General features: G+C 37.6%; 1 protein-coding gene across 3 annotated transcripts; it reads left to right on the top strand.

The window, feature by feature from the left end:
* Positions 1–341: 341 nt before the first annotated feature.
* On the top strand, positions 342–11,034 carry LOC122307291. Of its 3 annotated transcripts, XM_043120069.1 has the most exons (10): positions 342–686; positions 886–971; positions 1,394–4,372; positions 4,461–4,547; positions 5,918–6,070; positions 6,423–6,586; positions 6,669–6,816; positions 7,289–7,411; positions 7,534–7,621; positions 10,373–11,034. In XM_043120069.1, exons 3-10 carry the CDS (start codon positions 1,421–1,423, stop codon positions 10,585–10,587), a joined length of 3,930 nt encoding a protein of 1,309 aa, XP_042976003.1. In that variant the 5' UTR covers positions 342–686; positions 886–971; positions 1,394–1,420; the 3' UTR covers positions 10,588–11,034. The 3 variants fall into 3 exon arrangements, with proteins under 3 accessions (XP_042976003.1, XP_042976004.1, XP_042976002.1); XM_043120070.1 differs by lacking the exon at positions 886–971; XM_043120068.1 differs by having other exon boundaries at positions 886–4,372.
* The last annotated feature ends 270 nt before the right edge of the window (positions 11,035–11,304 follow it).

Raw genomic sequence — 11,304 nt, 5'->3', positions numbered from 1 at the left:
TTTTTAAAATTTAAAATTATGTATACGATAACGAAAAATGTAGTCAGGCTTAACTAGTATTTATTGATATTAAATATTTAAAGTAGTTTCATATATCATTGTTGACAAGTATGGTAAAAAATTATAAAATTTATGATAAAAGAACTAATATTTTTAAATAATAAGTGTGATATGATTTGGATTCAAGTCCCTGTAGGAAGTGAGATATTTGTGTATCCTATTATTTAGTTTAAATTGTAGTTTGAAAATTGAATCGAGGAGGAGGAAGTCCACGTAGGAGAGAGAGAGAGGGAGAGGCCGAGAGGGTGAGCGAAAGGAATATAAAATGTAGTTATATGCCAGATGGTATATACAGTTAGAAAAAAGCATTCTTTTCTCCGCTCCTCGTGTGTCGATCAGTCGATGGCGCTTAATTCTCGGCAATGTCGCTCTCCGACGACCCAGAGAGAACCTTGTATAGAACCCACTCCGCTGCCGTAAGCCTCGCCTCTCTTTCTTTTCCTTCCCATCTCTTTCCTCAGGCCCCAATCGCTCACATTCCCGATTCCCCATTCGATCTCATCCCGCTTTAATCACAAACAGAAGAAAGGAAAAAAGAACAGATTTCTCGCCAGCTTCAATGCGAGCTCTGTGTGCTCCAAAAACAGAACTAGAAACAGGGAGATACAGGGTACGCCAAAAATCAGGTAATTTCGTTGGACGTACGATTTTCGCTCTTAATTCTGTGTTTATGTGAATCCGTCTTGAATTTTGGAACGACCCCGTTTGGAAATTGTTTTCGATTCGTTGTTTTATCGGTCGATTTTGATATATTTATCTTGCACATGTTGATGGAGGATCGTGCATGATATTTATTAAGTTGATTTCAAATGATTGGTGTCTCAGGAATTTTCCTGTTTGGATCTTTGGCGCTACGCTGATTGTGACTTGGCCCTGATTTCTATCGAACACGAGGAATTGTTATTAATTGGGTATGGGTTTTACTTCTATTTCTATGGATGATCCAAGATTTATTTCATCTGTGTAATTAAAAAGCGGGCAGACAGCCTTGAGGATATTGTTGAGTTTTCTGGGGATTGGGTTTGTGCGGTCGGGTCGCTGACATACACATTATTAAAAATTTAATCAAGAATAAAGGAAACTCATGTACAGGAATTCTTTCAGTAACAATACTGCCCGCTGCGCTGTTTCAACAATTTTTTAATTGGCGCAATTGAGTTCTTACTTCAAAGATTGAAGTGAAGAATTTGATGATTAGGGAATGGAAAACGGTAGGCTTGAATCTGTGAGGAGGTTAGCTGATATGGAGGACAAACAGATAATCTATTCTTAATTTTGTGATTTGGAGAAGGAATTAGCTTCTCAAGTAGCTGAGAAACCATTAATTTTGCAGCTAAAGTCTTTGAAGTTGCTTGATGCAATGGCTGGAGAGGCGCCTGGCCCATCAGGTCAATGGATCCAGAAACAACCAACCTTGGTCATTCCGAATGTAGGGAGCAACGTAAATAAGAACTTCTCTGTACGGACAGGTGAAGAATTTTCAATGGAGTTTCTTCAGGACCGTGCTGCTGCTAGAAGAGTTCCTAATGTACCTAATATGGCTCACAAACGAGAAAAGAAGGTCTTATTCAATTATGATCAGAATGGACATCTGGTGTATGAGGATCTCACTGGTACTCTTGGGCTGAGCAGAATGGATTCTGAGAGTGCCTCTGATATGTCTGAGTATGCCTCTGCAGGAGGGTCTGTGAAGGAGCTTGAAAATGGGGCTTATGGTCATAAATCAAACAAAAACCACCAGGAAGATCGTAATAATGGACAGAGGTCAAGGAAGGCTAGCGGTGAATTGAATTGTAATGGGACTGGTTCTGGCCCAATGTCTTCTCCAATTTATAAATCTGACTCTCCTCATTCCAACAACTTTCCTGGGTTGGGAGCATCGGATGGTTCTCAATCTGGGAAAATGAAGTTTCTTTGCAGTTTTGGTGGAAAAATTTTTCCCAGGCCAAGTGATGGGAAACTTAGATATGTTGGTGGTGAGACACATATTATTTCGATCCGAAAGAATATTACACGGGAAGAGCTTGTGAAGAAAACTTTTGGCATTTGTAGCCATCCTCACACGATCAAGTATCAGCTTCCTGGTGAGGATCTTGATGCCCTGATATCTGTGTCTTCTGATGAGGATCTTCATAACATGATAGATGAATATAATGGGCTTGAAAGGCATGAAGGTTCTCAAAGACTCCGTATTTTTTTGATACCTTTGGGTGAATCTGAGGAAATATCTTCCCTTGAGGGAAATGCTATTCAACGGAGCAGTCCTGATTACCAATATGTTGTTGCTGTGAACGAGATCCTGGATCCTAGTTCTAGGAAGAACACCTGTGGACAGAATTTTGCAAGTGACCTTCACTTGAGAACTAATATGGACTGCTATCCAAGTTTTTACAGAAATACTCCGACTGCCCTGTTTCAATTGGAGAGAAAGGATGGTTTTAATGATTTGCATCCCTCTCAGTATTTTAATCAACCCCAGAATAGGAGCAGGTCTCCTGATAAATCTCTTCCTTTCTCTTCAATCCCACTTCAGGGGGAAGATTCAAGGAGTGCTAATAAGCAATTGTGTGGTGATAACCCATGCCAAGCTAGTAATGAGAGCAGCATTTCCTTTTTCAGTACTCAACAACCACCTGAGGACTCAAGCAGTGACAGTACTGGTTCCAAGCACCCTATAAAAGAGGCAGTACCTTTGATGAATCATCTCCATCCTTATAAACAAGTTAATGACAGCCAGCCCGGTGGAGGATATTTTCATAACCACAACCCCAGAAAAGAATTTGTGCTTCCAGCTCTTGATCACGATGAGGGTGAATTTGATGGGTTCTCCTGTGAGAAACCGATGCACAAGGAAAGGATATTCCACTCTGAGAAGCCTATCTCTCACACAGAAGATCCACTGGGTCTGTTTTCAGGATCTGGTGACTACATCGATTCTCATCGAGGGTTGCCACATGCATTTTCTGATTCAAAGCTGCATGAGAATGGAGGAAGCTCTGCTTTCTGTTCACAAGAAGGAATAAGCCCATTGTCCCCCTTGAATTTTCTAAAGCCTCAATTATCTCCACAACTAAACTCAACTGTCTCACAAGACAAACCACTGAAACCACATGAGCATGATGATCTTGTTTATCCTCATGTGCAATATAAGTTAGTGGAAACTGTATCTCAAAGTAGACCGGATTGGCTGAATTCTTCCACATGTCCCAAAATATCAGGGAGGAATGAACCTAATGATACGGGTAATGGCAGCATTGATGACAAAGAACAAACAGCTGAAAAAGACTCAAATAATTCTGGTTTCATGATACCAAAAAAATTTGAAGAAAACTTTTCAACCTTGGAAAGGTTTGGTCAAAACAATCCTTTTCTGTGTCTAGGTGGAGAGCTTTATGAGGAGAGATCTCCTGCTACTGGGTGGGGATATAAGACAATATTGCCGGATATGAACTCCAACCTATCTCCTTTTGGCATTGATACTTCTATGCAAGTGTTACAAGCTTCAGGTCAAGTGCTTCCTGCATCCTCGGCCGTTAATTTTAAGCCTTTTGTAGATAACCTGATGGAGCATCCCCAAAACCACCGACTGGAAAAAATTCCTCCTGAGAGCCAAAGAACTGCCAATGATGAGGATTGTGCTTCGACTATAACAGTAAGTGGCGTAGAAGGAAAAGGGATTTCAGAGATTGGGAATTATGAAGTTGCAGGCTTAGATCCAAGTGTCAGACAGCAGTATCACAACGCAGATTCTTCAACTGATCTTATGACTGGGTCATCCTGTAGGCTAGCTTCCCTTGAACCTCCATTGCTAAAACCTGTTACAAGTCACAAAGATATGGGTATCCAAGAGCCCATTCAAAGGAAATCTGTGGATTTGTGCCCATCTACAGCTCATGCTAGATGTGGTTTGAGCTCAAATTTGAATACACATGACGACACAATGACTCAAAATCCAAACAAGGATGCTTTGTTGCAGGCAGAGTTCTCTCTCCTAGATGAAAACTTAGTTATTTACCCCGATCAGAAGGTTGACAAGAGTGTGGGCTTTGCTGGGCCTGTTAATGAGAAGTCAAATGCCAAAGATCAATCATTGGCAGAAACTAAACCTCCAAGTAGAACTCATGATAAAAATCTGCAGAAGCCTGTTATTATTGTGGAAGATGTGCTTGAGACTAATCAAGCTGGCGTAGAATCTTCATCTGGAACTGCCCCATGCATACTGGATGAAACCAGTGACGATAATATCAATATTTTATCTCCTACAGGAACAGAGGAAGAAGGAAGCATGGGAAGCATAGTTCTAGAGTTTGAGGTAAGATTGCTTGAACTTGATTGGTCTGTGGTTCTGTAAATTTCCTATATACTAGGAAGCTTGAGTTTCTTCCTGCTTTTCTTTATAGGATGCTGTGGCCGATGATGAGGACAAGACTGAATCAATTAACGATGCAATGATAGCTGAAATGGAAGCCAGCATATATGGTTTGCAGGTCTTATGCTCCTGTCTTAGATCATATGGTTCAATATGATTATTTTTTAAGAAGCATCTTTTGATTGGAAAACCATATTTTATCATTTTATTTGCTGACCTAAAAGACCCTGTCACCACGACCTTGTTGAGGCAGTGGGGGACATTTTTTTTTCTGAGACCTTGACGTCTTGTAGGTTAAGTCAGAGACTAACACATATAAGGTGAAGTTTGTTGTACTCTGTGACGAAAGTAGTAAGTTGTCAACCTTTTTCAAGCTATTAATGAGTTGTTGAAATGACAAGTGAAAGGGATAAAATTGGTTATGGCCCTCTAGCCTCTTAATCACTTAAGTTGAAGGGCTTTAAGAGTTGAACTATAGAGGAACATTTTGCTAGCTGTAGGTGAGCTAGTGATCCACCTTGAATAAAAAGCGTAGTGCTCAACAAGGGAATAAAGTATTGTTGAACTCCAAAACCAACTTAAGTTGAGCTGTGTTGATTGATGAACCATGGGCTATGGATTTGATCCCTATCTACCCACCAAAGATAAAGGAAATTTTGTGTGCTCAAAGGTCAAGTAGAAGACTAGAATTGTTGCACAGGATTCTTAATCCCTAGCCAAAATAAGTGAACGAAATTCGTGAGCCTTCTTATCTTTCTTTCCATAGTGTATATAACTTGCTCCACCATATTGTATTATACAAGAGTTGTTGAATGGGAAATATATTTCTAATATAACTGGATGTCATGATTTAGAAATTCAATTAGAAATGTAAAAGTTTGGTATGCTAAGTTGCATTTAGACCTAAATTCTTTTCTACCTCCATTATAGAGCTTGCAAAATCGTGGTCATCTACCTGTTACGTAAAAGGTTCATTTATCCATTGATGCACATAAATTTTGTGCTAGATAAATTCGATCTTCCCCAAGAGGGGGATAGTTTTTCTTGGAAAATCTTGTGTTTGGTGTGACTTTGAAGGAGATTCACCCTCAAAAGGTAGAAATGAAGAAGTGTACTTGGTCAAGGATTTTTAAGTTTCTCTCGTGTAGGTACTGCATGGATGACTAAAATTTTGTTTTCTAGGTTCTCAGGCAATAGCTTAATAAGGCAATGGTCAATTGCCGGAATATTTGGACTTTCTGGAAGGAAGAAGCCTCTATTTGAATTCATAGTTCTACTGATATCTCTTTAATAACCTCTGTCCAGGCTATAGCCCAAAAGATGGGATTTTCTTAGTTGACTTATGATTTTATCCCTTCGGGGCTGACTGTCTGTGGATACTGATACAAGTATTAAAAGTGACCAGCTCTCTGAGATTTTCCCTACTTTATGTTTCCAATGTTATGGTTTCTACCTGCAACTGATTTTTTTTTTTTTTCAAATATACAGATTATAAAGAATGCTGATCTTGAAGAATTGCGGGAATTAGGATCTGGTACTTATGGGACTGTATATCATGGAAAATGGCGAGGAACAGATGTTGCCATAAAGAGAATAAAAAAGAGTTGCTTTTCAGGGAGATCATCGGAACAAGAACGGTTGGTAGGTACCTACTTATTTTTCTTCTTAATGGTCTTCCCCATACTCAAATAACAATAGTGAGTATGCAAATTAAAAAGTTAGTTTTTTTAAGTGAGATTGATTCTGGAACATATGGGACGTTGTCTATCATATAAAAGCTGTTATTTGGGTTGCAAATGGTTTTTGGTATAAAAGTTAGTTTTTCTAAGTGAGATTGATTCTGGAACATATGGGTCGTTGTCTATCATATATAAGCTGTTATTTGGTATGCAATGCTTATATATGCATGCTTGTCTGTGAATCCTTTACTCAATTTGAAATTGTTTTACCTATTTGAGCTAAACTTTAAATTGTCAATTGATGGCTTTACTAGACCAGAGACTTCTGGAGAGAGGCTCAGATTCTGTCAAATCTTCACCATCCAAATGTGGTCGCATTTTATGGTGTCGTCCCAGATGGAACTGGAGGAACCTTGGCAACTGTAACCGAGTATATGGTGAATGGGTCACTTAGGCATGTCCTACTTAAGAAGGATAGGTAATTTATCCTCCTATTAATTCTGTATATGTTCTTCCAATAATTATTTATACACATGTGCATCTTTGGATTCTTTGTGCAGAGCACTTGACCGTCGTAAAAAGCTTATAATAGCCATGGATGCAGCTTTTGGCATGGAATACTTGCATTCAAAAAATATCGTTCATTTTGACTTGAAATGTGACAATTTGCTTGTCAACCTGAGGGATCCACAACGACCCATCTGCAAGGTAAAATGTGACAAACCCTCCTTTTTTTTCTTTTTTTTAATATATAGGTAAAATAAAAAAAATTTTATAGAAGAAGCTAGGTGCAGCCCAACTACACAGGAGGTAGAAAGAGAAAACCAAGCTACAAGTTAGGAATGAGTCATGGATACTAGGAAATCATGAAAACTAGACCCATTGAAATTATTGCAGTAGCCCAAAAAAATTGAGTGTTGAAGAAGATTCTCTTGAGCTCGTCCAAGGAACGTTCCCAATTTTCAAAACATCAACCATTTCTCTCAGTGTTTCCCCCCAAGAGGCATGATAGTGACATGACTTGGCTTAATTGATTTCTGCTGGAAACCTTCTACTAGAAGCCATAATTTGATGATACTAACAAGTTTTATGTGTTTTTTTTGGCGGGAATATCCTGGTTGATTCAAGTTGCAAGTTCAGATTTACCACTTGCATTTGTCTATGGTGTTTGTTTTTGCAGGTTGGAGATTTTGGATTATCAAGAATTAAACGTAATACTCTGGTGTCTGGTGGTGTGCGAGGAACACTTCCATGGATGGCACCAGAATTGTTAAATGGCAGCAGTAGTCGGGTCTCTGAGAAGGTTAGTGGCGCCATGTTATATGTCATAGTGTAAAGGAAGGAAGAAATCATTTTTAGTTCTGACTCAATGTTAAAAGAAATGATTTGGTAAGGCAGTTAATTATATGGTATTGCTTTTAACAGGTCGATGTTTTCTCATTTGGCATCTCAATGTGGGAGATCTTGACAGGGGAGGAACCTTATGAAAATATGCATTGTGGTGCAATTATTGGTAAGTTTATGTTATTGAGCTGATTGTGAAATGCCACTCTACTTTTGGAATGCTTCAAAGGGCAATGAAATAATTATTTTTTGATTTCCTTGAAAATATTAACATGTTTGTTCTTCATGTAAAATGGAATTATTGGCAAAACTGCTGCAATTATTATAAATAGGGAATAAACTATTTGTTTAATTTGGAAAGCACTTCAGTTGGTGCAACTAGTAAACAATAAATTGACAATGCAATAAACTGACTGGAGAAGAAAAAATAGAAATAAAAAATTCATTTACGAAAATGTGGAACATACAATGTGTATACATACTCATAATAAATTACGGGCTGTGTCCCCTTCATTAAAAACAATGTATCCTCATGCATGTATGGTATCCTACTACAAATAGTAATGAGGGAGAAAGAGGCTGTGCTGGAAGTTATCAATGAAAAGGTTCATCATTTAACATTTTAAATATTAAATGAAGAAATGGGTGCAAAAAGTAGGAGATATTTAGCTAATTAAAAGTACATTAAAAAAATGAACAGGCGATTGGTGGAAAGTGGAAGTGGGGCCATTTTGGGAATTGGATTAAGATGGAAAAGAATTTATTGTTATAGGTTTTTAACATTGAGAAAGCTAATCTTTTCAAATGTATCAAGAGTTGAACTCAAAGTTGAGGCAGATGATATTATGGTGGTAGTGACTGGTTTTCTAGCAGTAAAGCAATGGTGAAGTGAGGTTTATGGTATGCTGTCTAGTTGTGTGGTGCTAAAGCTATGATATGTGAAAGAGATCTGGCACCGAATTGATGTGGAGAGCAGCCCAAAGATCTTAGTCTACATGAATATTTCCACCTTATTGAATAATATTATAGATCAGATTTCTGAAGGATGGAATGGGTTATCTAGGTTTATGTCTTGAATTAGATGATTTAATTTGTTTACTATGGTGCATTCCGAGGGAAAGCAACGACCGCAATCTTGAGGATAGGGAGCGCTCCCTAGAAGAATTTAGGAGTTTTTTCTTGAAGACTATTTACTTGGGCCATTGCTACAGTTTTTAATGGTCTCCACCTTCATGATTTCCTTGTATCCATTTCTAGTTCCTAACTAGGTGTATTCTTTTTTATAATTCTGTGTACTTGGGCTATGCCTATTTCAGTATTAATAAAATATGTTTTACCTATTAAACAAAATTAGACTATTTAAGTTTGTATTTTGAAGGGTTTAAGCGACTCCAGGATTTTATTTAACAGCAGGTATTTTAGGAGAGTTGGTTGGGGCAAGGAGTTGAGGAAAAAAACTGGAAAATAGGTTGGATTAAGGGGTTCCAATTACAGAGTAACAAGTTTGGTATGATCTGGAGCTCAAAGCAAGTGAGAGAAGGAAAAAAAACTCAGATCTGAGTTGGGGATGTGAACGCTAAACTGGGAACGTTAGCAGATCTGGCTTTGTGGGTTGACTCTAACAAAGGCTTGTTGTGCTGAGGTTTTTAAATGTGAGGATTTCAGTGTTCTAAGGATGATTACTCAGGCATGGTTGCAAGGTTTCAATTTGCTGGAAATTGAAGAAAAAAGAAGTAAAAGATAAATTTGGACATCACACCTAGTTACCCTAAACATCAACCTGGGTTTCCTCAACATCACCCCTTGAAAAAGGATCATAGTTGCAAAATTTTAGTAAAATTCTTTTTTTTTTTTGTCTTTTATTTGCTTGAAAGAGTTAAGAGTTCAGCTAGGTTTGGGTATTGAGAATACCTGAGGTATTATCAGAATACTTCACTACTATTCATTACTTTTCACTTACTTTTTACTACTATTCATTACTTTTCACTACTATTCAATATTCTATTATTACTTTTTCACTACTATTCACAACTCTTTTCAACACTTCAGTACGTGACCACAGGACTATCGCTATTAATCCTAGACTACTGAGAAAACTATTCATAAAAAACTTAATAACATTGGAGACCCATAATATTACCGTAAGGATGAAAACTATAGCGCATACTTGAATTTGTAATATAAAATTGCCCCTGATTCCTTAAGAAAATAAAACTAAAGTAAAACAAAACCACCTTTCTTCTGCCTGCATCTTTCTTGCAATAGTGTTTGTGGCAAAAGCTGTAGGGTGATGGACAAGGCATGGGGGCTGGGTTTGATGGTGGTGATGGTGGCTCAAAGACCGTTGTTACCTGCCAAAGCAGTGTATTGCGGTCTAAATTTGGATGCTATTTTAAACTTTAGTATTTTGCATGAAGTGGCCACTCTAAAAAATTGAACCTGTGTACTTGCACTTTGGGGTAGCAATGCTTATAATTCCTCATTTGCGATGAAGATGGTTTGAGTGGTATTGTCATTGGTACACTGATTGTGGAACTTCAGCCTGTGTCAAGTCGTCACTAGTAAAGCAGGTTGCTTGTGCTTTTCAAGTTAGAAAGAAAACCTGCATATAACTTAGCGCACCATCTATATTTTCATTGTTAATACCGATTTCTAATACTACAATTTTAAACACAAAAAATGGGCTACAAGATGTCAATATATTGGCTGGCTGGAGTTATTCTTCATACAGACACTTCCAACAAGTAAAATATCAATTTGAAGAACCTTTTCACTAGCTTATCTGACTAGAGGCTTGGTTTATTTCTGATTTTATAAGTTTCCTTCTATTCTTTCACCATACATCATAATTAAAGAATATCAACAGCTTTCTATCTTACTTTTAACTATGATTCTATGATTTGGTGTATTGTGAATCAAGGGGGAATTGTGAAGAACACTCTTCGACCTCCTATTCCAGAACATTGTGATCCTGAGTGGAGGAAGCTGATGGAAGATTGTTGGTCTCCAGATCCTGAAACCCGGCCATCATTTACTGAGATAACCAACAGATTGAGATCTATGGCTATAGTGCTTCAGTCAAAGGGATCTAATAATCTGGTGATAAGGCAAGGGAAACCGAACATTTTGTCATGAATGAATACATATGCGTCTTCTCTCTTCTTCAGGTACCAGGATTGTCTAGTATCTTCAAGAGAAGCCCTTGGGGTTGAGGATCAAGGCTTCAAGGATGAGCATGAGTACAGTTCGATGACCTATTGGTTCTTCACCTTTTGTCAATAAAGACATCTCCATTTGTTTATTCTTTTGTAACAAAAATTACTTTGGGTAGTAAATGAGAAAGAGTGCATAGGTTGTTCTCTGCTTAGTTTTCTGCGTTTTTGTTCCAAAAACATGAGTTCATTTGTACATACGCACTCAAAAGGCATAGAGTTGTGCTTTGGGTTATCTCCTTCATGTCTGGATTACGAGTCTGCCTTTTTCTTTCCCTCTCCATTTTGAGAGGTCGCCATGTAATATTGATATTATTGTGATATATAACAGTTGAGGCCAAAATATATGATGTTCCTTTCTTTTCCTATAGTTTGATGAATTTGTCTCTTTACTTAAATCTTGAGTGCAACTTTGTAATTTTGTATCATAAGCTAACACTTCATCTGATCCTCTCTTTGGGGGATTTTGACATTTACACGATGCCAATAATGTGCCAAAGATAGAATTAATTCAAACTGCAAGACTGAGGCCCATTTTGTTTTCACAAACTATCTCATATTATCTAATCATTATAACTTTTACGAACTCCTAAATAAAATATAAAAAGTAATTTAATTTTCTCAAATCTTAAAATAAAAA

The sequence above is a fragment of the Carya illinoinensis genome, chromosome 4 (assembly GCF_018687715.1).
Source record: "Carya illinoinensis cultivar Pawnee chromosome 4, C.illinoinensisPawnee_v1, whole genome shotgun sequence".
Lineage (NCBI taxonomy): Eukaryota > Viridiplantae > Streptophyta > Magnoliopsida > Fagales > Juglandaceae > Carya > Carya illinoinensis.
The sequence above is the reverse complement of the archived record's forward strand: the minus strand, read 5'-3'. Positions and strand labels throughout refer to the sequence as shown.

What these genes read in the sequence shown, in the direction of transcription:
- LOC122307291 (XM_043120070.1), top strand. Translation starts at nt 1,421, where the DNA reads ATGGCTGGAGAGGCGCCTGGCCCATCAGGTCAATGGATCCAGAAACAA. An exon ending in GTCCTACTTAAGAAGGATAG is followed by an intron (nt 6,587 to 6,668) that starts GTAATTTATCCT and finishes TTCTTTGTGCAG; the next exon opens with AGCACTTGACCGTCGTAAAA. An exon ending in CACAACGACCCATCTGCAAG is followed by an intron (nt 6,817 to 7,288) that starts GTAAAATGTGAC and finishes TTGTTTTTGCAG; the next exon opens with GTTGGAGATTTTGGATTATC.